A 25,857-nucleotide genomic window follows, 5' to 3' on the forward strand; every position below is an offset into this window, starting at 1 on the left:
CACAGACACTGAAAATCACACCTGCGCAAACACAAGACGCCGAAAAGCATGCACGCGCAATGTGGTCCATGGTGGGATCTCCACGGGACTGATCCGGTCCAGGCATAATAAAGCCTGCTTTATACAGTCGTACCTTGGAAGTCGAACGGAATCCGTTCCGGAAGTCGGTTTGACTTCCAAAATGTTTGGAAACCAAAGTGCTGCTTCTGATTGGCTGCAGGAAGCTCCTGTAGCCAATCAGAAGCCGCAGAAACTGCGTTGGGTGTTTGGCTTCCAAAAGAAGGTTCGCAAACCGGAACACTTCTGGGTTTGCGGCATTTGGGAGCCAAAATGTACGAGTTCCAAGGCATTCGGGATCCAAGGTACGACTGTATATTCTTACTGCCTAAGTTACCCCTCCTGGCAGTGAAGGCATACTAGGGATTGCTTACTCACAAGCAGGCATCTTACGCATTGACCCAGATGACCCATCAAGCGGATCCTCAGTACGCAAGACGTATTTTTGACATGTTTGATGTCTGGGTTGTCCTCTGAGGACTCAGCATCTGATCCCAGGTCAAGGCTACATATGGCATCCAGTATGAATTCAAGTACAGTGGTACCTTGTTACAGATAGGTAGCCGTGTTGGTCTGCCATAGTCAAAACAAAAAATTCCTTCCAGTAGCACCTTTTTTTTTTAATAATATTTTTATTAAGTTTATGAAATACAGAAAAAAGAGATAAAGACAGAAATAGAAAAATACAGTAGAGAAATTACAAATTTCCATAATCCTTTTTTCCAGCACATCTATTGGACTTCCCCACATCCTCCAAACCCTGCATTCTCTGTAATACAAAACATCAGCAATTTGTTAACTTATTTCAAAGCTTATTGTATCTTTCATTTTATCATGTTGCCTAATTTCAAAACTATTGTAACCCAAATCTTATATGTTTTAGCTTAAACATAATAAAGTTATTTCATTATTCCACCTTTGACTTCTTGTACCTTAATTTCCATTTCATTAATTTACCGATGCTGAAGCAAGAATTTCTAAAAAGTGCATTTTTTAACATTCATACAACTTGTAATGTTTTTTCAAATAGTCTTTAAATTTTTCCCAGTCCTCCTCGATTGTTTCTTCTCCCAAGTCTCGGATTCTGCCAGTCATTTCAGCCAGTTCCATATAGTCCATCAACTGCGTCTGCCATTCCTCCAGCGTGGGTAAATCTTGTGTCTTCCAATGCTTAGCAATCAGGACCCTTGCTGCTGTGGTAGCGTACATAAAAAAAATTCTATCTTTCTTAAGTACTCTCTGGTCTACAATGCCCAGAAGAAAGGCCTCCGGTTTCTTAGGTAAGGTAAATCTAAGTACCTTTTTTAGTTCATTATGAATCATCTCCCAAAAGGCCTTCACTTTCGCGCAAGTCCACCAGAGATGGAAGAATGTCCCTTCCGCCTCTTTACATTTCCAACATTTATTGTCAGACAGGTGATATATCTTAGCAAGCTTGACTGGGGTCATGTACCACCGGTATATCATTTTCATAATATTTTCCTTCAAGGCACTACATGCCGTAAATTTCATTCCGGTGTTCCATAACCTTTCCCAGTCTTCAAACATAATGTTGTGCCCCAAGTCCTGTGCCCATTTTATCATGGCGGATTTGACTGTCTCGTCCTGTGTATTCCATTTAAGCAGCAAATTATACATTCTCGAAAGTAGTTTATTTTTTGGCTCTAACAATTCTGTCTCTAATTTCGATTTTTCCACCTGGAATCCAACCTTTTTATCCACTTTAAAAACCTCCTGGATTTGAGCATAGTGCAACCAATCTCGCACCTTGTTTTTCAATTTTTCCAAGCTCAGCAACCTCCAATTGTCTCAAATTTTTTCAATTATTTCCCAATATTTAGGCCAGTAGGCTTCCATGTTAAGTCTCTTACGTGCCTTGGCCTTGGTAGCCGTGTTGGTCTGCCATAGTCAAAACAAAAAATTCCTTCCAGTAGCACCTTAAAGACCAACTAAGTTAGTTCTAGGTATGAGCTTTCGTGTGCATGCACACTTCTTCAGATACACTGAAACAGAAGTCACCAGACCCTTCTATATAGTGAGAAGGTGGGGAGGGGTATTACTCAGAAGGGTGGTGGGAATGGGTGATTGGCAGATAGCTGTGATGAGCCTGTTGACGACTCTTAACGACTGCAATAGGTCTTACAGGAAAAAACAAGGGGTGAGAAGGTGAAAAATGGCTTTGTCATGTATAATGAGATAAGAATCCAATGTCTTTGTTCAGACCAGGTCTCTCCATGGTTTTAAGTTTGGTAATAAGTTGCAATTCAGTAGCTTCTCTTTCCAGTCTATTTCTGAAATTCCTTTGTAATAGAACAGCTACTTTGAGATCTTGTATAGAATGTCCTGGGAGATTGAAGTGTTCTCCTACTGGTTTCTCTGTCTTGTGATTCCTGATGTCAGATTTATGTCCGTTTATCCTTTGGCGTAAGGTTTGGCCTGTTTGTCCAATATAGAGAGCTGAAGGACACTGTTGGCATTTGATGGCATACACAATGTTAGACGATGAGCAATTAAATAGTCCCGAGATGGTATGTGTGATGTTGTTGGGGCCAGTAATGGTGTTGTCCGGGTGTATGTGGCAGCAAAGTTGGCATCTGGGTTTATTGCAGGCTCTGGTGCCAGTGTCCGTGTTAAGTCTGGTTGTAGTATTATTGTGGGTTAGGAGTTGTTTAAGATTGGGTGGCTGTCTGTAGGCAATGAAAGGTCTTCCTCCCAGAGCTTGGTTCTCAAATGCCTTGGTACTCAAACAACCTGGAACCCAAACCGGTTTGCAAACTTTTTTCAGAAGTTGAACATGCTCTGTTTTGAGTGTCATACTGAGGTCTGTCTGTTTCTGTTATTTATTTTGTGTTTTTGTTTTTGCGGCTCTTTTCGTTTTGTTTTTGTGAATGTGTGGAACCCAGTTCAGCTACTGACGGATGGAGTGTGTGACTGCAGTACATTGTTTATTGCTTTCATTTTATGGATCCATGGTCTCATTAGATAGCAAAATTCACGTTAAATTCATGCTTTAGGGGTTGTTTTTAAAAGACTGGAACGGATTAATCCTTTTTGCATTACTTTCTATGGGAAAGTGCACCTTGGTTTTGGAATGCTTTGCTTTTGGAACAGACTTCCGCAAGGGATTAAGTTTGAGAACCAAGGTACCACTGTACCATATAAGTGAGCATAGTTTATACCAAGCACCCTGTTCTGGGCTGCTATGCATTTTACAGAAAAAACTAGTCCCTATATTTATGCCACAGATTTTCTGCAATTCTTTTTGAGTTTTTTTTTTTAAGGATCTGAACAATCTTGTACGTGGGAGTTGTGTTCGCTCGAGGCCTCTTGAGTAAATTTATTTTCAGATAAAATGTTCTTTAAATTTTACAGAAAAGACACGATCATTTCGTAGTGGAGGTATAGGAATCCCATCTTTTTCTGTGCCATATGAGGCAGTTCTTAATTCCAAGCAGATTATTATTTTATATTGTACATAAAAAAATTTAAATACTGAACGTATAAAAAGCCATTTAAAAATAAAATAAAAGGCCAACTAGCACAGAGGGGGAAAACAGTGTACATGAAAATGGGGAGCTTAGGTCTCTTAACACAGCATTGATCTTGGAGTCAATAAAAGCAAATTTCAACTAGCCGTTCTTAAAAAGCAGATGGAAGGGATTATTATTATTATTATTTGCATGGGCCACCCTGTGTGTTTTCGCAGCAGAAAAATAAAACAGATTTTCCTATAGACAAGCTGACGTTTACCCACTGAGTCTGTTCTAAAATGAAGCGAAGAAACAGGACACTGTTAATTAAGCTATAAATATCTAGACTGCTTGGGGAGGGCTCAAGCTACAAAGCAGTGATTGGGAAAGTAGGTGAGCATTTTTGGGAATATGAAAAATCAAATAGGAGGAGACTTCTGCATCTTCAGGGCTTGAGCTGGCAATGGGGTTGGCACTGATAGCTTGGAGTTGTTGTTGTTTAGACCAGAGCACGCCAGGCACTCCTGTCTTCCACTGCCTCCCGCAGTTTGGTCAGACTCATGCTGGTAGCTTCGAGAACACTGCCCCACCATCTCGTCCTCTGTCATCCCCTTCTCCTTGTGCCCTCCATCTTTCCCAACATCAGGGTCTTTTCCATGGAGTCTTCTCTTCTCATGAGGTGGCCAAAGTATTGGAGTCTCAGCTTCAGGATCTGTCCTTCCAGTCAGCACTCAGAGCTTATTTCCTTCAGAATGGATGTGCTTGATCTTCTTGCAGTCCATGGGACTCTCAAGACTCTCCTCCAGCACCGTAATTCAAAAGCATCCATTCTTCTGCGATCGGCCTTCTTTATGGTCCAGCTCTCACTTCCATGCATCACTACTGGGAAAACCATAGCTTTAATGATACCTTGGACAGCTGCCACTAACTAAGAGTAGACAATACAGTGGTGCCCCGCAAGACGAACGCCTCGCAAGACGGAAAACCCGCTAGACGAAAGGGTTTTCCGTTTTGGAGGCGCTTCGCAAAACGAATTTCCCTATGGGCTTGCTTTGCAAGACGAAAATGTCTTGCGAGTTCCTGCGGGTTTTTTCCCCTCCCCCCCTTTCCTAAGCCGCTAAGCCGCTTATCAGCTGATCCACTGATAAGCCGCTTATCAGCGGATCCGCTAAAAGCCGTTAAACCGCTAATAGCGCTAATCCGCTAATGGGCTTGCTTTGCAAGACGAAAAAAACGCTATACGAAGAGCCTCACGGAACGGATTAATTTCGTCTTGCGAGGCACCACTGTATTGGGTTGGGTGGTAGAGCAGTAGTTTAATCTAAGGTGCTTTTGTGCGTTCATTCTTGAGGATGGAACTAAGTAGGGGTCAAGTTACTTGTTACATTAGCTGCATGGTTAGTAGCCACATCAGGAGGTTTAAATTTTTTAAAACCTAGATGTGTCGATTTCCCAATTTTCATTGGCCCTGTAGCACACCAGGTCCCTTCCCAGCCACGATCCCAACTAAAATCACCTCCTCCTTTCCCACTGCAGTTAATCTTTTAAAAAAATCCCTTAACAGTATAGCCAACTGAAGACTTATTCTGTGGCACTGCATATCAGACGACGGGTTCTGTGATTTTCCTATACCTGGCTTTCTGGGAAAAGGAAGTGACTACAATAGAAAGGAAGGCAGCACCCAAAATAGCAAAAACCCTAAATAAATAAAACAAGAGAGAGAGAGAGAGAGAGAGAGAGAGAGAGAGAGAGATTACCCTCTGTTGGATATTAAAGGGGAGTTTATTGATATATTTGCTATGTTAACAAATACCCTTTGCAAGCACCTGTACCTATTTGTGAACTTGTTAGTCTTGGCTGAATCACCAAATTCGGCTATGCATAGATTCTGGATCCTTGAAAGCATGCAGTCAGTCTCAGAAAGTTTAAGCATGCATGCTACCGGCAAAACTGACTTATTTAAAAGAAAACTGGCTTTAGCTTCAAGCCGGCCAACTATTTGGGCATCTGTGTGCGCGCACCTATGTTATGTCAACAAAGGCGCTGTTGAAGGCTAACAGTTGCAGAAAAGCAAATACCTTGGAGAACATTTAGATCATTTTTATATCTTCTCAGGAATGACCAACTTCTCCCCAGTCAAGAAGTGGAGGATCAAAGGCTCTGTGGTGATATTATCCTTATCAGGCCCAGAAGTTTGATGCCCCCTTCTCCCCATCCCACAGCCAAAGGCCCTAGTTGGCCCTGTATCCTGGTTGCTAGGTAACCCTTTGCATTCAGTTTTGTACTATATTTTGGAGGCTGGATGTTTGTGGTTAATTGGAAGTGGCTTTTAGCGATATTAATATATATATATATTTTTAAAAGACATGGGAGTAGGTTCCAGACTTGCAGCCATTAGCTACTGAGCCTTGAATTAACTCGCTTTTACTCAGTGTAATTGAAAAAGCAAGGTTTATACAGTGACCAGGACTGTTTGTCTTTCTTCTGGCATTCCACACAGGTGGTTGTTTTTTTAAGCTGGTGGTTGTATTTGAATTCCTAACCCCTAACCTTCATGTTTGTGAAGAGATACTGTGAAAAATAAACAGGAATCCCAGTATTCCACAAGCGGGATGTAGGTGCTACAAATGTTTGATGTATTGTGGTATTTTAATATTTTGTTGGAAGCTGCCCAGAGTGGCTGGGGAAGCCCAGCCAGATGGGCGGGGTATAAATAAAATTATTATTATTATTATTATTATTATTATTATTATTATTATTATTATTATTACAGCACCCTCTCTACAGGCAATTGTGCAAAAATACACCTTTCTTGTATTCTGACTTTTCCAGCTTCTTTACATGATTCCAAGTTCTACTGTTACATGAGAGGAAGAAAAACTCCCTTCTCCCTACTTTCCCTACACCATGGAAAATTTTATACACTTCTCTCATAGCCCACACTTAAGTCCAAATTCCATAACCTTTCCTTGTAGTTGCTCCAGCCCCCCATTTGGGCTACCCTTTTCTGAAACTTTCCAGCTTTTACAACATCCATTTTGAGATGCGGCAACCGGAGCTGAACACAATATTCACAGCGCAGTCACACCGTGAATATTGGCAGTTTTGCTTTCAATCTAATGATCCCTAACTTGGAATCTTTTCACGGCTGCCATTCACTTGGTCGACATCATCATCAAGCAATCTGCCACGACTCCAAGATACTTTCCCTGGCGACTTCATATGCCGGAAGCGTCTAGGTGAAGTCATGTGTTATTTGCCCTAGTGAACATCAGTTTGCACTCTCTTACATTGAACTGCATTTCTGATTATAATGCCCATTCACACAGTTTGGAGACATCCTTTTTGGTTTACACCACCCAGAACAGTCAGCAAACCAAGCCATCCCATTCCTAACCCCAAATGCCAATCAGTTAAAAACAAGTTAAAAAGCACCAGCCCCAATACAGACCCTTGGGAACCCCAATTCTCACACCCCTCCTTTGAGAGAACTGCCATTTTTTCCCTACTCTTGAAACTTCCAATTCTTTAACCAGTTGCTGCATCACCCCTATTGATGTGCTTATTGATGCTCTCAAAGTACAGTGGAACCTCGGGTTACGTTACCCTCTGGTAACGTAAACTTTGGGTTGCGAAAGCAGAAAACCCAGAAATGTTTTGCCGCTGGTGCATGCGCAGAAGCGGTCCTCCGGTTGCGAAAACTTCGGGATACGGCCGGACCTCCAGAACGGATCCCGTTCGCAACCAGAGGTACCACTGTACTCTGAAAGGACAAGACCTAACTCTGTGTAAGCCATGATGTTTCTTCTCCTGCAAGACGTTTTCTATATGCTTGCTGATTATATGTTTAATAATGCTTTCCACCAGTTTTCCTGGAACTAACATCAAGCTAATGCCTGTAATTTCTTGGGATCCACTGGGATCCACTTCTAAAAGTGGGTGTTCCGCCACTGGTTTTTGGTCCTTGCCAGTCTTAGGGGCGAATTACATATTTTTGTTAGAAAATGAGCAATTTCACATTTGAGTTCTTTTAAGAACTCTTGCGAGAATATCATCTGGTACTGTTGATTTGTTGGTTTGTAATTTGTCAGCAAGGCCTGGAATTCTGTCTCGATCGTCACTGTTTCCTCGTGAGAAAATTAGGCCTGGAGATTTCACTGTCAACTTTTTCAGTCGGGGATGTTGTAGGTGCGTCATAATGATTTGTCGGATGGAAAGGGACAGTTATTATCCCAATAATTTCAGTCACTTTTAAGGCACTTTCGGCTGCGGTCAATAAGTACCCTGACTTTCGTGTCCATTTACCGTATTTTTTGCTCTATAAGACTCACTTTTTCCCTCCTAAAAAGTAAGGGGAAATGTGTGTGCATCTTATGGAGCGAATGCAGGCTGCGCAGCTATCCCAGAAGCCAGAACAGCAAGAGGGATTGCTGCTTTCGCTGCGCAGCCATCCCTCTTGCTGTTCTGGCTTCTGGGATTAAGAATATTTTTTTTCTTGTTTTCCTCCACCAAAAACTAGGTGCGTCCTGTGGTCTGGTGCATCTTGTAGAGGGAAAAATACGGTAGCTTTTGAAAAGTCATTAAAATGTTTGCTGCCTAGAGACAGGCACTGCTTTCAATGGAGACTGTTCGTTCTTCTGCCAAGACCTCTGCTGATTTTCGTTTCTCTTCCTCTTAAAGAAGTCGTTGCTCTTCATGACTGTATTATTTGATTATAGGCAGCTCTGCCCTTCAAACTGCAGTATCTTGATGTTACTCATTCTCATAACAGCTCTGTGTAAGGTGTTACATAACTAATACTGCAGTATTATTATAGGTGGAGCAACAGGAATGAGTTCCAGTGATTTGCCCAAACCACAAAGTGCTTCTTGCTTCTCGCTTTAAGAATTGGTGCTCTCAGAAGGTCACCCTTGTATTTTGACACCATAAAGTGGGACGGTTGATAATCCATAACTGGATCGGAGAAGGACTACGGCGCTGTAAGGCTAAAAGCAGGCAAGAGTTTGAAACACTGGTTTGAAGGCGCTTCGCTTGCTCACACCTACGGCATTTTCCCCCAGTGTTGAATCTGGTCAAACAGGTTGGGGAGGTTTTGAGGAAAGAACCCCAGCTCCCTTCATTGGCTTTGCAGAAGATTTCCTGATTGTTAGGTTTATAGCTTTGGAGTCTCCAGACAAGAGACTGGAGACACCTTTCCCCAACCTTGGCTTTTCCAGATGTTCTTGAAGTGCAACTCACAGCCAACATGGTCAGTGGTAGGGGGTTATGGGTGTTTCGGTCAAGCAGCACCCAGAGGAGCCAAGGCTGATTTAGAGCAATAATAATAATAATAATAATAATAATAATAATAATAATTTATTTATTTATGCCCCGCCCTTCTGGTTGGCTTTCCCCAGCCACTCTGGGTGGCTTCCAACCGAATATTAAAAACAATGCAGCATCAGACATTAAAAACTTCCCTAAACAGGGTCGCCTTCAGTTGTCTTTTAAAAGTAAAATAGTTGTTTATTGCCTTGACATCTGCTGGGAGGGCGTTCCACAGGGCAGGCGCCACTACCGAGAAGGCCCTCTGCCTGGTTCCCTGTAACCTCACTTCTTGCAGCGAGGGAACCGCCAGAAGGCCCTCGGGAGCTGGACCTTAGTTGTCCGGGCTGGATGATGGGGGGGGGGGGGAGACGCTTCTTCAGGTATACTGGGCCGATGCCGCTTAGGGCTTTAAAGGCCAGCACCATCACTTTGAATTGTGCTCGGAAACGTATTGGGAGCCAGTGTAGGTCTTTCAGGACCGGTGTTGTATGGTCTCGGCGTCCGCCCCCAGTCACCAGTCTAGCTGCCGCATTCTGGATTAATTGCATTTTCCGAGTCACCTTCAATGGTAGCCCCACATAGAGCGCATTGCAGTAGTCCAAACGGGAGATAACCAGAGCATGCACCACTCTGGCGAGACAGTCTGCGGGCAGGTAGGGTCTTAGCCTGCGTACCGGATGGAGCTGGTAGACAGCTGAGCTGGACACAGAATTGAACATCGCCTCCATGGACAGCTGTGAGTCCAGAATGACTCCCAGGCTGCACACCTGGTCCTTCAGGGACACAGTTACCCCATTCAGGATCAGGGAATCCACCTGGATTCCCGGAGGCTTGGTGGCTATTGCTGAGAGGATGGAGCAGGATGGATTTGATTTAAATTAGGAGGAACTTCCTGACAGTGAGAGCTGTTCGACAGTGGAATTTGCTGTCAAGGAGTGTGGTGGAGTCTCCTTCTTTGGAGGTCTTTAAGCAGAGGCTTGACAACCATATGTCAGGAGTGCTCTGATGGTGTTTCCTGCTTGGCAGGGGGTTGGACTCGATGGCCCTTGTGGTCTCTTCCAACTCTATGATTCTATGATTCTATGAAATCCAATTGATTTAAATTGCTAGTCGGTAAGACTTGATTTAAATCTTTTTTTATACAAAGGCTCAGTCTTGCTGGTATAATCTTAATATTCACAGCCAGATGAAGGTTTCATTTTTGGAATAATAAATTTTCAGAGTAGTTTTTATAGTTATATCAAAAAAATACTGATTTGGTTGTACTATTAGAAATACATAGACCGATAATTATGAAATTATTGTGAGGTTTATTACGTTAACTGTTTATATTTGGGCAAATTTTATGCTGTACTTTATTGGAAGGAGAAAAAGAATCATTTCCTTAATAACAATTTAACTAAAATAGATTCTGTGTATATAAACTTGCAAAGGAACAATGGGATTAAGGTTTTTCCTCCACACTATATGTTTATTTTATAACATTTTTCCTGTGAAGAAAAGGCATGTTATCTCTGCAGACACAAATTCACACTTTTGAGAACTGCAAAAGCAAGCATCTGTGATAATATCTTCTCGTTAGAAAAACTGCCCCAAATAATCTTCGAGAAACCTCTGGAAGAGCGTGACATTGTGAATGGATTAATGGGATTCATTTACCAAAATATTTCAAACATTGCATACAAAGCCTCATGCTACATACTTAAAAACAAATCCTTATTTCCTTATGAATAGCCATTGAACTATAATGTAATTTAAATAGAAAATCTTTACAAAGAGGTTTAAAGACTGTCTCAAGGCAAATTTTTAAAAATGTAGTATAAACGCCAACAATTGGGAAACACTTGCCTGCGAGCGCTCCAATTGGAGAACAGCTTTTACCAAAGGTGTTGTGGGCTTTGAAGACACTCAAACTCAGGGTGCAAGGGAGAAACGCGCTAAGAGGAAGGCACGCTTGGCAAATCCACACCGTGATCAACTCCCGCCCGGAAACCAGTGTCCCCACTGTGGAAGGACGTGTGGATCCAGAATTGGCCTCCATAGTCACTTACAGACTCATTGTTAAAACCATTTTTATGGAAGAAAATCTTCCTCAACTACGAGTGATTGCCAGAGAAGAAAGAATTGCTGTGTTTAATGTTTTCCCCATTGGCAATTGTAAATTACAGGTTTTTTAAAAATCCATTGAATATTTAAAGTGGTGGGTAGAAGGGAGGTTACTGGATTTCTAGGGCTTTTCACAATTTAAGTCTTGAATATGATTAACGCATTGAAAACTAGCGTGAAGCTGTAGCACAGAAGAGTCTCTTCACAGAATGTAATTTCTTTTGTCTTGGTTAAGATGCCAAAATAATGCAGAAATAGGTATTTCAGCAATCCAGCAACTTTCTTCCTCATGCACTAGATTTGTTTTCAGGAGTGTCCTAGTCCTATTTTGTTGGAAACTGATTAAAAACAAAACACAAAAACCCAACCTATTCCAGCTAAAAATAAATATCCTCTTGGTAACCATCCCCTCCCGGCCTTCTCTAAACAGTACTAAATGCAGAATACTTACTTGTGCATAATGTAGCCCATGCTCTGTTCAACGAGTTTTTAATTTGTGGACCTTGAGCAATTTCCATTTATGTGTTTGCTCAGTCTGAACAGTGATAATTAGAATAATCAACTCACGGTTTTGCAATGAGATTGTCATTAATTACATATAACCCATATTAAGGAATAGAATTCCTCATTTGAATTTTTAGAACGTTCTCAGGAACTGATTGTGTATGTGGATATAGTTTTGTGTCTCTCTGTGTGTAATACAACATGGAACATTTCTTTATGGATTCCACTTGCATATCAAAACAGCCTGAGAACTCATCTCAATTGTACCTATACTGTAAAATAAAACTTGTCGCCATCAGCCTCTACGATGAAAACGAGCCATTTGTGGTTTGGAAATTACAAGTCCTTCTAGCATGTGTGGCAGAATAGTAGGTGCTTGTAGCATTCGTAGACGAAGTCAAGTTTCATTAACAATTTTCCCTTATGTCCCTGTGCAATATTGATCTTTTAAACTTAAAAAAGAATCAGTCCATAATGGGATATATACAAAAACCCAAATTTATTCATATTAATGTTAATGCATCATGCCAAAATGTGTTTGGTTGTGAAGTGTTGCGTACATAACATTGGGTTGTTTCTTTTATTTTTATTAGGTATTTTGTGGTTTTATATCTTGATTTTATTCTGTGAACCACCCTAAGACCCCCAGGTATAGGGCGGTGTATTAAATAAATTCAATAAATAACCACCACTACCTTTTTGTATTTTTTTAAACAAGCCCCCCAATGAATCCCCCTTTAACAGAGTTCCCTCACGAGAATTGCATAACTTAGATGCGATCCCCTTTGACGAAATTCATGAGACGAAGGGCGGTTATTTATTTTTAATCTTTTTCCCAGATCCAAGAATGGACATTATAGCCTATGATGATTACTCCAATCCACCGATGCAGAGATATTGAGAGGAAACCGGAATACCTTCAACCGGACCAGTGCGTTCCACCTCCCAGCCGTGGTTCCTCGGGAACAATGTGGTTTATCCGTGATGGCTGTGGTATTGCCTGTGCGGTCGTCACTTGGTTCCTGGTCTTCTATGCCGACTTTGTGGTCATCCTCGTGATGTTGCTTCCCTCCAGAGACTATATTTACAGCGTGATCAACGCCATCGTTTTCAACACATTGGCGTTCCTAGCTCTGGCCTCGCACATGAGAGCTATGGTAACAGATCCAGTAAGTTTCCTCTTGGAATATATTAACCAGCTGCTAGCTAGTTCTCTTGTTCTTTTGAGGGTGACTTAGGGACTAAATATTCTAGAACCTGTTGAACACACACATACACGATACAGTGGAACATTGGCTCTTGAACGGCTTAGTTGACGAACAAATCAACACCGCAAACCCGGAAGTCAGTGTTCTGGTTTTTGAACGTTTCTCGGAAGCCAAACATCCGACGCGGCTTCCGCTTGAGTGTAGGAAGCTCCTGCAGCCAATCAAAAGCCGCGCCTTGGTTTTTGTACGGTTTTGGGAGTTGAACGGACTTCCGGAACGGATTGAGTTTGAGAACCAAGGTTCCACTGTGTTGATAAAGCGTCTGGGTTTCTATCAACCTGTTCCCATGAATGGGAAGAACTTTATTTATTTGAAGCATTGTCCCTTTATATGCATTTTTGTGGGGGGGGGGGCAGATCATAATACTGGAGTCATGATTAAGAGAAGCTGTGGAGTGGCAATAAGGCATCAGTTGAATAAGATATGAAGGAGGATGAAGAAGAAATCTGTCCTTTTCTCTCTCTTCAGTAGTATGTGCAACGTTGCTGACATGTCGTGGCATGAAAAGCTGGGGAAAGCCTGCTTTGCATTCCTGTTTCTTTGGGAAAGTTCCACCGCGACTAAAATCTATTCTGAATAAAAGCGTTTCGTGTCAGCACTGGCTAGTGGCTATTGAAGGATGCCCAAGTTTTATCCAAGTGTATTTTAACTGTGGTCCTGTCTAAAGTACTTTTTCAAGCTTTCAGCTCTTTAGAGGGCTGCAAGATTGAAATTTCAATGAGAAAGCAGCTTTCCCCTTTGCGTGTAAATCTTGACTTATGTTCTTATCTGGATTATTGCCCAAATGTTATCTATTCAGCTTGCAAATTTGTAACAGATGACATAGATGGGAATCTCCCAGTCTAGCAAAATGGGTGGGTCTGTTTTCATTTTCCTAAACTTTTATTTGGAGTTCTAGCCGACCTCAAAAGAGGCATACAAATCCATGGTCTTCCCTCTAACCCTGTATTGTTTCACATTTCAAATGAACAGGACTTCCATTAACGATAGCTTCCCATTACACTTGAACAGGGAAACTGTGATTCATGGCTTCAGAATAAGTCAGAATAAGAAGCCATGGTTTGAAGTTGTCTTAGTTTCCTACCTTGCTCTGAAGTCGCTAACCAAAGTTACCCAGTTTGGGTATACAGTGGTACCCTGGTTCTCAAACTTAATCTCTTCCAGAAGTCCGTTCCAAAATTAAAACATTCCAAAACCAAGGCGTGCTTTCCCATAGAAAGTAATGCAAAAAGGATTAATCCGTTCCAGATTTTTAAAAACAACCCCTAAAACATCAATTTAGCATGAATTTTACTATCTAACGAGAACATGGATCCATAAAATGAAAGCGATAAACTGTGTACTGCAGTCACACAATCCATCAATCAGTAGCTGAACTGGGTTCCACACAGTCACAAAAACAAAATAAAAAAGAGCTGCAAAAAGAAAAACACAAAATAAATAACAGACCTCAGCGTAACACTCAAAATGGAAGTGTAGCACTCAAATCCGAAGCGTAACACTCAAAACGGAGCATGTTTGGCTTCCGAAAAGTGTTCACAAACTGGAAAGCTTACTTTCGGGTTTGCAGTGTTTGAGTTCCAAGTTGTTTGAGTACCAAGGCGTTTGAGAACCAAGGCCCCACTGTAATGGGAAACTATAGTTCATGGAAGAGTTCTAGGCTGGCTGTGCCAATCCTGGAGGGGAGAGTGAAGGGCCCGTGTTTTTTAACTTCTCAGAATGTCTGCATTGGTGTTGAATACCATTTCAACAAAACTCTGTTAATGTACCTAGGAGAGCGAAGTTTAACTTACCCTGTATATTCAGCAGTTCTGTGATGGGGCCTACTGAGGTTTTTTTCCTGATAGGGACTGAAAGCACTCCAAAACCCTTATATTTTCATTTGCAGGGTGCAGTCCCCAAAGGTAACGCCACAAAAGAGTTCATAGAAAGTTTGCAGCTGAAGCCGGGGCAAGTAGTTTACAAGTGTCCAAAATGCTGTAGCATCAAACCCGACAGAGCGCATCACTGCAGGTACGGGCACATTCTTTCGTTTATGGTTTACTTATGATGATGAGGTGGAAGGCTTGATGCATTACATCTGCAGTAATCCAATTTAGGGCGGGTTATACCATTATTGTGATGCGAACACATTTCCATGTTTCATTTGCACCTTGGCAGCATTTCGGCTCTTGTGACCTCAAGCTTTTGGCCAAGTGGAAATAGTTCTATTGCGATCTGGTATCTGGAGAAAACATGGGTCTTTGAAGCGGATGGAATTCCACTTTGATTTATATACAGTTGTACCTTGGAAGTCGAACGGAATCCGTTCTGGAAGTCAGTTTGACTTCCAAAATGTTCGAAAACCAAAGCGTGGCTTCTGATTGGCTGCAGGAAGCTCCTGCAGCCAATCAGAAGCCGTGGAAGCCCCCTTGGTCATTCGGCTTCCAAAAATAGTTCACAAACCGGAACAGTGACTTCTGGGTTTGCGACATTCAGGAGCCAAAACGTTTGAGAACTAAGCTGTTCGAATACCAAGGTACGACTGTATAATTTTATTAAGTTTTCTGTTTTACAATTTACAGTGGTACCTCGGGTTAAGTACTTAATTCGTTCCGGAGGTCCGTACTTAACCTGAAACTGTTCTTAACCTGAAGCATCACTTTATCTAATGGGGCCTCCTGCTGCTGCTGCGCCGCCGGAGCCCGATTTCTGTTTTCATCCTGAAGCAAAGTTCTTAACCTGAAGCACTATTTCTGGGTTAGCGGAGTCTGTAACCTGAAGCGTATGTAACCTGAAGCGTATGTAACCCGAGGTACCACTGTGTAAAGCACTCATTTTTACATACTTAAGATATCAATGACTTCCCTTCTTCTCTTTCCATGGTTCATTTTACACATCATAAATCCGTGCATATTTTACAAAAACTATACCATTCAGTATTCCATTACTGCAAGCATCAAAACTTGTTTGCACTGTTGAATTTATCCTAATGCTGCCATCGTTTTAAGCAGTACACAATTATTTCCCATATATTCAGTAAACGTTTTCCAATCTTCTTTAAACGTATGTTCTTTTTGTTCTCTTATTCTATATGTTAAGTCTGCGAGTTGTGCATATTCTGTCAGCTTGCCATTCTTTAGTTGGGACCTCGCTCGTTTTCTGTTTTTGGGCTAACAAAACACAAGCCACAGTAGTAGCATACATAAATAACCATTTTTGACACCTGGGAATTTCAGTCTGAATTATCCCCGACAGAAAGGACTCTGGTTTTTTGGGGGAAAGTACTTTTAAACATTTTTTTCTTCCTTCATTATAGATCATTTCCCAATACTCATTTACCCTTTTACAAGTCCACAAGGATTTTCCGTGTGCATTCGATTTACAGTGTGCCCTTTCTCTTTTAGTGTTTGCAAGAGATGTATACGGAAAATGGATCACCACTGCCCATGGGTTAACAACTGCGTGGGAGAAAACAACCAGAAGTACTTTGTACTGTTTACAGTAAGTAGTTCATTGTGTGGATTTTTCCTGGAATTCATAAAGGGGCCTTGAAACGTCAAGTGGGACTTCTGTGGTTATCAGTATAATTACACTGCAATTCTTATGGGAAAGTAATGGATTGTTAACACTGCAAAATGTCCGGGGCAAAGTAGTTTAAAAGGATAAAAGCAAGCTGGCAAAGGTATCCATTATTAGCTATTTAAAGAATCCCATCTTGGATTGGATCAGATTTCACAGTGGTGGTCAACACATATACATATATGTATATTTATGTACAAATATATGTACACACACACACACACACTTATGCGAAAAAGAAGGTATACCCTCTTTGAATTCTGTGATTTTATATATTAGGACATAATAACAATTATCCATTCCTTAGCAGGAATGTTTGATCTGTATCTGCAGAAGTGTGCATGTTTGTTTGTGTATCTGAAGAAGTGTGCATGCACATGAAAGCTTATACCCAGAACAAACTTATTTGGTCTCTGTGCTACTGGACATTTTTTTTAATTTTTTAAAGTTTTTATTTACCATATTTTTCGCCCTATAGGACACACTTTTTCCCCTCCAAAAATGAAGGGGAAATGTGTGTGCGTCCTATGGGGCGAATGCAGGCTTTCGCTGAAGCCTGGAGCGTGAGAGGGGTCGGTGCGCACCGACCCCTCTTGCTCTCCAGGCTTCAGGAAGCTATCCGCAAGCATTGCAAGCTCAGCGGGAGTTCCCGGGGGCTTGCAAGGCTTGTGAGCAGCAGCCTGCAGCCCACAAGCTCGGGGGACAGCGGGGAGGCGCAGTGCACCTTCCCGCTATTCCCCGACCTGGTTTGGAGGCTGGCACTGGGGAGAAGCGCGCTTCTCCCCAGCGCCAGCCCCACAAGCTCGGGGGACAGCGGGGAGGCGGAGCGCCGCCATCCCGCTGTTCCACGACCTGGTTTGGATTCCCCGACCTGGTTTTGGGGGGGAAATAAAGGGGGGGAAATTCCTTTATGCCCCCCAAAACAACAACAACTAGGTGCGTCCTATGGGCCGGTGCTCCCTATGGGACGAAAAATATGGTATTTATTTCGACTGCGTCAGACCAACACAGCCACCTATCTGAATTAAAAAACTTAAGTTCACCTTATGATTAAATAGCTTGTAGAACAACCTATAGCAGCAATAATTTGAAGTAATGGTTTTCTGTATGTCTTTATCAGTCTCTCACATCGTTGTGGAGGAATTTTGGCCAGTGTTAGAACCTGGGATGGAAAAACTAGGAGCAAAATGGCTTTTGGGACCTGGGTTGTGGGTGAATGTCTAGTCGACACTAGGGTATGTGTGGGCAACACTTTTTATTTATTATTTTGATGAGCATGAACTAATATGCATTCACATAAGTGACATATTGTTAATACCACATTTTAAGCAGAAAATTTGACACGTTTAATTTTGTGTTTACAATAAAAATATTGGTACCGTACTTGAGTTTTCAAAACACTCTACTCTTTATTGTTAAACTCCTTAACATATTGTCTATTCTTAATGTATACTTCAAGGCTTCAAATCACATACATTTCAGTAATCCTTGAGTGTCAGCCAGGTGCAAAAAATGGCACCCCAACATTTTTAAGGTGCTCGCAAATGGAGAATCTTTAGGCGCAAAATGCACCTGACACCCTGCTAATATTGAACCCTGATTTTGGCCTGCTCGTCTTTACAATGCACTCTACGTGGGGCTACCTTTGAAGGTGATCCAGAAACTACAACTAATCCAGAATGTGGCAGCTAGACTGGTGACTGGGAGTTGCCACCGGGACCACATAACTCTGGTCCTGAAAGATCTACATTGGCTCCCAGTGCGTTTCCAAGCATAATAAGTGTTGGTGTTGACCTTTAAAGCCCTAAATGGCCTCAGCCCAGTATACCTGAAGGAGCGTCCCCATCCCCATTGTTCAGCCTGGACACTGAGGTCCAGCTCCAAGGGCCTTCTGACGGTTCCTTCCCTGCGAGAAGTGAGGTTACAGGGAACCAGGCAGAGGACCTTCTCAGTGGTGGTGCCCATCCTGTGGAACGCCCTTCCATGAGATGTCAAGGAAATAAACTGTAAAAACTACTCTGAAAAAAATATTATTCTAAAAATGAAACCTTCATCTGGTTGTAAATATTAAGATTATACCAGCAAGAATGACTCTTTCTGTAAAAAATAATGATGATTTAAATCAAGTCTATCTTCTACAGATTATTTTGCTTGCTTGATAAACCATCAAATTTCAAAAGGGTTTGACCAGGCTTTGGGGGGGGGAACACCCTGCTATTATTGCATGGAAGAATAGATCCCCTCTTACCCTTGCCGTTATCTCATAATTCAGTATTGTTAGAGAAGAATAGACCTCTTGTTCAGTCAGTTTACTCCAGGTATTTTTCCACTGGATATAGCTAGGCCTATTAATTCTTTGGCTGAAGTAATTTAGGAGATGAGGTTGAAGATAAGGCGATCTCTATAAGCATGTGAGCTTGAATATATTTATCTGTCCTGAATGCCATGTCTTTGATTTCGGCTTCAGCTTAAAACCGGCAAACAAATTTGGGGCATGCAAAAATGCGCCTTGAAGTCTGTGTGTCTTCATAGCTCAAAATCCTATTGTGTTTCAGATGTATATAGCACTTATTTCCCTGCATGCCCTGATCATGGTTGGATTTCACTTCCTGTATTGCTTTGAAGAAGACTGGACAAGTGAGTATATTGACAAATCCCATGCTTCCTCGTGAACTGGATCCGATTCTTTTCGAGCTAGCGAATTGCTTCGTGCCCCTGATCCACAAAGTTGCTTTGTGCAGGTTTTGCCAAATCAGGATGGTATCCAGACCATAGCTGTCAACCTTCCCTTATTTGGCAGGAAACTCCCTTATCCCACCGCCGTGTCCCGCTGCTGTCCCTTATTGATGATGTCCCTTAAATTTCCCGGGTTTCATGTTCGCCCGGGTCAGGAGGGAAGCAGCGGCTCGGGGTCCTCCGCCACTCGAGAGAGTGCGTGTACGAGCTGCCGCATCTCCGTCTTTCCCTTTTCCCCCTCAGGGGCACATTGTGAGGAGACGGGTGGCGGCAGGCGGGCAGGCAGCCCCCTCTTGCGAGACTTCTGCCGCACTGCCAGGGGAAGCCGGAGGCAGCAGCGGCTAAGGAGGCAGCCTGAGGGAGGGGGATGAGGAGGGATGCAGAAGGGCGGCGCTTCAGCGGCGCCGCAGCCGCCTCATGCTGGGCTCGCGGGCGGCGTGGGTGAGAGTCTCTCTCCCTCCTCCCCCCTCGGGCGGGGAAGGGCCGATGGAACTCCTTGCGCCAGGACGACTGCAGCCCCGACGTGCTGCTTAGCATACCCTCCAACCAGTGCAGCATCTTAATGTAGTGATTTCCCCCTCTGCATCCCTTTCATAACTCTATTTTTATAAATCATTTGCCCAGCCATAGTTCAAATTTTTACTACTAGTTTTCTGTCAATCCTACCAATGTATGTAACTCTTTACAACAGCTTTTCAACTAAATTATAAACTTTGCCCATTCTTTATTAAAGAGGTCCTCTTCCTGGTTTCTAATTCTACCTGTAAGCTTTACCATCTTGACATCGTTCATCAGTTTTGTCTGCCCCTCTTCTTTGGTGGGAGTTGTAGACCCTTAGGATCATCTAGTCCAACTCCCTGCAAAACATAGTGGCAGCAAAAGCAGCATGGCTCCATCAGTGGCGGATTTCTGCATAAGCTAAGCCAAAAGCCCTTATTTTCGAGGCTGCTGGTCCCTTATTTTCAAATCTGTAAGTTGACAGCTATGATCCAGACATGCAGAATGGTCTCTTCCTATTGTGGTTTTCTGCATGAATCAGCCCTTTTAGGTCCCGTATAAGTTCGCTGGACTCTCAGAGACCAGGGACTGTTAATATTTCATGTTCAGCGTCCTTGGCTCTTGAGCCAAGGCTCTGAAGTGACACATTTTTAAAAAGCTGTTTCCCATCCTACTCAGATTTGGGTAAAACTGTCCCATTGGAGACCATCTGAATGGTGCAGCCCTCACAGACATATGTACAAGAAATATAGAGTATTTCATGTTTCAGTGAACCCCCACAATAAGAAATAATCTCTCCTTGTGTGAAGATAGCTAGGCTGAGTGAGAAGGAGCCTATTTTCTAAGGCTCTGAAAAATTCCCCTAAATAGTTTAATCTATGTACTGTGACTTACTTGTTTTATATTAATTTTCTCCCTCTCTTCTACATAAAATAAATTTAAAGCAGAGCATCGGTTACACTTTGTGTTTTATTTATTTTTGAGATTAATTTCCTGCCCTTCATCCTAAGGTTGCAGGGTGGGTTACATAGATGATGATGATGATGAATGTATTAAAGACAACCATGTATATTAGTCATCTCCAGCTGTCAGAATGCACAAGAGCTCGGGGCTAGGTAAAAGCTCTGGAGAGATACAGTGATACCTTGGTTCTCAAACTTAATCTGTTCAGGAAGTCCATTCCAAAACCAAAGTCTTCCAAAACCAAGGTGCGCTTTCCTATAGAAAGTAATGCAAAACGGATTAATCCGTTCCAGAGTTTAAAAAACAACCCCTAAAACAGCAGTTTAACATGAATTTTACTATCTAACAAGACCATTGATCCATAAAATGACAGCAACTATCAATGAACTGTACTATAAAATAAATAAGACAGTATTGTAGATGATAAAAAAAAATAATTCTTCCCTGCATTGATGATAATCATTGTTTGGATGGTGGGCTTTTATCCATTTCCGCAGTCACACAATCTATCAATCAGTAGCTGAACTGGGTTCCACACAGTCACAAAAATAAATGAGCCGAAAAAGCCTCAAAAATAAATAGCAAAATAAATAGCAAAAACAAAAACTCAATCTGTTCCGGAAGTCCATTTGACTTCCGAAATGTTTGAAAACCAAGGTGCATCTTCTGATTGGTGCAGGCACCCCGGAAACAATAGCCAACAGCCTCATCGGATGTTCGGCTTCCGAAAAACATTTGAAAACCAGAACACTTACTTCCGTGTTTTTGGCGATTTGGAACCAAGGTGTTTGAGAACCAAGGTACCACTGTACTTGATTGGAAGAGGAATCCAGATGCTATGAATTTGGGTAGTCTTTAGGGTGCCACAATACTTTTTTGTTCATGTTGCAAGAGACCAACACAGCTACTTCCCTTAAAAATGTCTTCAAATCAATAAAATTAACCCTTGCCTAAGTTTCTCACATCCTTTCTACAAAAGTGTAGTGTGTTCTGACTTTGGCATTTGAACAGGTACACACACACACACACACACACACACACACACACACACACATATATCTCATACATGCCTCCATTTAGTGCACAATGCTTAACGCTTAAGTGCAACCCAAAATCTATACAATTTATACAAGAACCTTCTAGGAAGTGTATAAGTTGTGCACTCTATATTTGTTTTGCTTAGGCTCCTGCAAAGAGCTACATGCTGAAACTATGTCTCTGGCTGCCAGCTTTCTGCCCATATCCCCCCCCCCATCCCCCCAACATAAACAAACCTTTGATACTGAGGCTTCACCATGCTTTGTGCATTCAAACAATCCGAACAAAAGAGCCAGAAGCATTTATTTTTAAGAAACTGAAAGCTGAGGTTTTGACAAAGCTGAATTTCCAATTCTACACTTGACTAAAATGCCAATGACTTTGATTATTCCTAAAACTATTATTTGCACAGGCTTTTAAGACTCAGTTCTGTTCTTAACTATTTTTTTGCAGGCTTTTATGATGGGTTTAAAAATATATCTCTCTAGTCTATTGGCTGGAGCTGCCCAGAGTGGCTGGGGAAACTCAGCCAGATGGGCGGGGTATAAATAATAAATTATTATTATTATTATTTATTATGTGTATTGCATTATTTCTTACTTGTAAGTCACTCTGAGTTCAGTGGAACCTCGGAAGCCGAACACCTTTGAACTCAAACGTTTTAGCTCCCAAACGATAGAAAACCGGAAGTGATTGTTCCGATTTTCAAAAGCCAAATGTTGGGTGCGGCTTCCAATTGGCTGCAGCACAGTCCTGCAGCCAATCAGAATCTGCACCTTGGTTTCGAACTGTTCCGGGAGTTGAACGGACTCCCAGAATGGATTAAATTTGAAAACCAAGGTACAACTGTACAGATCATTCCCATTTCGCATGAGGATTCCGTTGCAGACCCCCACACACCTAAATCTGCCCCGCCCTGTTCTGTCCCTTTTCATGACATCTTTATGTTGTCATAAAGGCTACTTCTGGGTCCGGCACTGTCATTCGGATGCACCTAAACAGGGAGTTGCCTCTACTATAACAACATCCATTGGCTCCTGCTTCTGCCTGGAATACCGTATCACGCTTTGTTTTTGCAGAGTGCAGTTCTTTCTCTCCACCGACGACTGTGATCCTTCTTATCCTATTGTGTTTTGAGGCTCTCCTCTTTCTAATCTTCACGTCTGTAATGTTTGGAACGCAGGTACACTCCATCTGCACTGATGAAACGGTGAGTGTGTCCTGATCTCTTGCTCCCATCCCCAATTCCGTACAGCGCGTGAATTTGCTTCATTCTGTTGGATGAATGCCGCTTTTAAGAAAAATGCTTTTCTCACTTTGATGAGCGTGTTCCCCAGGCAGGCAGGCAGGCAGGTGTAAAAGTATTTTATGAATGGTAATCAGAATCGCCTTGCGGGTTTCTTTCACTCCACCAAATAGACTAGAATCTCACACAACAGTCTGGTATCTCAACGGCTTCTGTAATTCCAAGTTCCCAGTTTTCACTGGGTTGTAGCAAAAGTCACTTCTACTCAGAGTAAACCCACTGACATTAATAAACATGACGTAACTATATCCATGGGTCTACACTAAGCAGAACTTTGTTGGGTACAACCTATTGTCTCTTATTATTGTTCACACCTTGACAGGCAAAGACGATATGAGATACATGGTATAAAGCCGTTTTTATTCACATGCAGCTTGAATGGGGCCTGTAGAGGAGCTGCATCCTAAAATAACAATCTTCACCATCCAGTTAGGTGGGAAACATGCAAATTGTTAAGACTATATTTAGTTGGACCATAAGGTAAAGGTAAAGGGACCCCTGACCATTAGGTCCAGTCGTGGCCGACTCTGGGGTTGTGGCACTCATCTCGCTTTATTGGCCGAGGGAGCCGGCGTACAGCTTCCGGGTCATGTGGCCAGCATGACTAAGCCACTTCTGGCGAACCAGAGCAGCGCAACAAAACGCCGTTTACCTTCCCGCCGGAGCAGTACCTATTTATCTACTTGCACTTTGATGTGCTTTTGAACTGCTAGGTTGGCAGGAGCAGGGACCAAGCAACGAGAGCTCACCCTGTCATGGGGATTCGAACCGCCGACCTTCTGATCGGCAAGTCCCACCCACGTTGGACCATAGTGTTTCATTAAAGTTGATGTCTTAGGTCTCTGCTTTCTGCCCCTTTCAAAGGAGAATTGTGAGGAACTATTATGTTGTAGTATTGACCTTCGCTTGACACACCTGAAGGAAACCTGTAGTCTCAGCATCCTTTCACAACTTCTGTGTCGCAGGACGGATGTGTCTGTGTTCCGACATGGCTGCTGGGGGGTGCACTTGGTTATTTGCCCCTCTTCCTTGGTTCCTCCCTAGTTAGTAGGATGTTCTTTTATTGTGAATTGACAGCTGTAAATAGATGCCACTCTGACCCAACACGGTCATTTTTGTCCTCTGCTTGTTTCCCCTCATAAATCAGACGGAAAGGCCTGTTTGTTTCCTTTGTTGATATCCATTATCAACGCGGGTTGCGCTGTGGTCTAACCACTGAGCCTCTTGGGCTTGCCAATCGGAAGGTCGGCAGTTTGAATCCACACAACGGGGTGAGCTCCCGTTGCTCTGTCCCAGCTCCTGCCAACCTAGCAATCCCAAAGCATGCCAGTGCAAGTAGATAAATAGATACCGCTCCAGCGGGAAGGTAAATGGTGTTTCCGTATGCTCTGGTTTCCGCCGCGGTGTCCCGTTGCACCAGAAGCGGTTTAGTCCTGCTGGCCACATGACCCGGGAAGCTGTCTGCAGACAAACACCGGCTCCCTTGGCCTGAAAGCGAGATGAGCGCCACAACCCCATAGTCGCTTTTGACTGCACTTAACCGCCCAGGGGTCCTTTACCTTTACCTTATATAAAAAGGTTGTCATGCAGGTGTGCTTGGCAACTTAGTAGTATCTTTAAAAAAGCAACTTCTGCAAAGGGCATTTCCTATAGGTGATGAACAAATATTTAACTATCCATTGCTATGTGTGGGAAGTAAATACTTCGTTCCTGGATTAAACAGCTTTGAACTAATGAGGTCATATATACCTGAAAGTGCTACTTAATCTCCCCGCCACACCCACATCCTACCAGGTGAACGTGTCTAAGTTCAGATGCCTAAACATACATGGCATGCTTTGCAATCCTAAGCAGCCTTACTGAGGAGCATATTTCACACTTTGTTATGTGGGGCATGCTCCCTAGTAAGCATGCTTAGGACCGCAGCCCCAGAGGCTGCAGAGGGATTTGATTTAAGCATAAACCTTCCAAGAATTCTGTGCCCGCTTTCAGGTTAACCGCATTGCTCTTACCCATGTTTTCTTGGGAGCTGAAAGTAAGTTGAATGCCAAAGCAGAAAGGGTTAAAAATGAATTATCTCCGAAGAAGAAACTGTTCTATAAAGTCATACCTTGGTTTTCGGACAGCTTGGTTCTTGAACGTTTTGGCTCCCGAACGCCACAAAACCAGAAGTGACTGTTCCGGTTTGTGAACTATTTTTGGAAGCCGAATGTCCGACGGGGCTCCCATGGCTTCTGATTGGCTGCAGGAGCCTCCTGCAGCCAATCAGAAGCTGCGCTTTGGTTTCCAAAAGTTTTGGAAGTCGAATGGACTTCCGGAATGGATTCTGTTCAACTTTCAAGGTACGACTGTACAGGTTATTTACCTACCATATTTTTCGCTCCATAAGACACACTTTTTTCCTCCTAAAAAGTAAGGGAAAATGTCTGTGCATCTTATGGAGCGAATGCCTACGGATGCCGGGGGGATCCTGCTGCAGTCGTGAGCAGAGGATCCATGGTTCCCCTTCCTTCCCTCCTCCGTGGCTCGCTTTGAAGCAGCAAAGCAGGAGAGGAGCCGCTTACACGGGTGTAAGCGGCTCCTGTCCGGTTGGCTCCTTTAAAGCAATCGTGCTCTTTCCCTCCCTCGTCCCTGCTCTGCTCGCTGAAAAGCTCCTTCTCCACACACCCCACTCATGCTCCTTGTCCCTTCAGTGTTTTTCCTTCCCTCCCCACTTAAAACGTGGTTACAAAGCATGGATCCACATGGATCCTCAGGATTTTGGCATTGGGCTACCCCAAACTCACTGTCAAATCACATGTCTGTGGCCACAGCATGAACCACAAAAATCATACATCCACTGTTTCGTTCAGAATATTTTTGTTCTTGTTTTCCTCCTCTAAAAACTAGGTGTGTCTTATGGCCAGGTGCATCTTACAGAGCAAAAAATACAGTAGTCACTGCTTCCAATGTCACTCACTTTTGCTACCGCTACAAAATTTTAATTGGGTGCTCTTATTTATTCAAACTATTTATATACCACTTGACTACCATTGGCTCTAAA

General features: G+C 42.7%; 1 protein-coding gene across 4 annotated transcripts in view; it reads left to right on the forward strand.

The window, feature by feature from the left end:
- ZDHHC3 (zDHHC palmitoyltransferase 3) overlaps positions 1 to 25,857 on the forward strand; it is a 48,101-nt gene that overhangs the window by 14,809 nt on the left and 7,435 nt on the right. For 3 of the 4 annotated variants that reach the window (XM_081833857.1, XM_081833860.1, XM_081833859.1), the window contains exons 2-6: positions 12,284 to 12,613; positions 14,601 to 14,725; positions 16,099 to 16,195; positions 18,829 to 18,910; positions 22,588 to 22,718. In XM_081833857.1, coding sequence (XP_081689983.1) covers positions 12,308 to 12,613; positions 14,601 to 14,725; positions 16,099 to 16,195; positions 18,829 to 18,910; positions 22,588 to 22,718 — 741 coding nt within the window. In that variant the 5' untranslated portion in view covers positions 12,284 to 12,307. Of the gene's footprint in view, positions 1 to 5,642; positions 5,787 to 12,283; positions 12,614 to 14,600; positions 14,726 to 16,098; positions 16,196 to 18,828; positions 18,911 to 22,587; positions 22,719 to 25,857 lie in introns of all 4 variants that reach the window. The other variant, XM_081833858.1, reaches the window with a different exon arrangement.

This window comes from Podarcis erhardii, assembly GCF_964252035.2.
Source record: "Podarcis erhardii genome assembly, chromosome: 12".
NCBI lineage: Eukaryota > Metazoa > Chordata > Lepidosauria > Squamata > Lacertidae > Podarcis > Podarcis erhardii.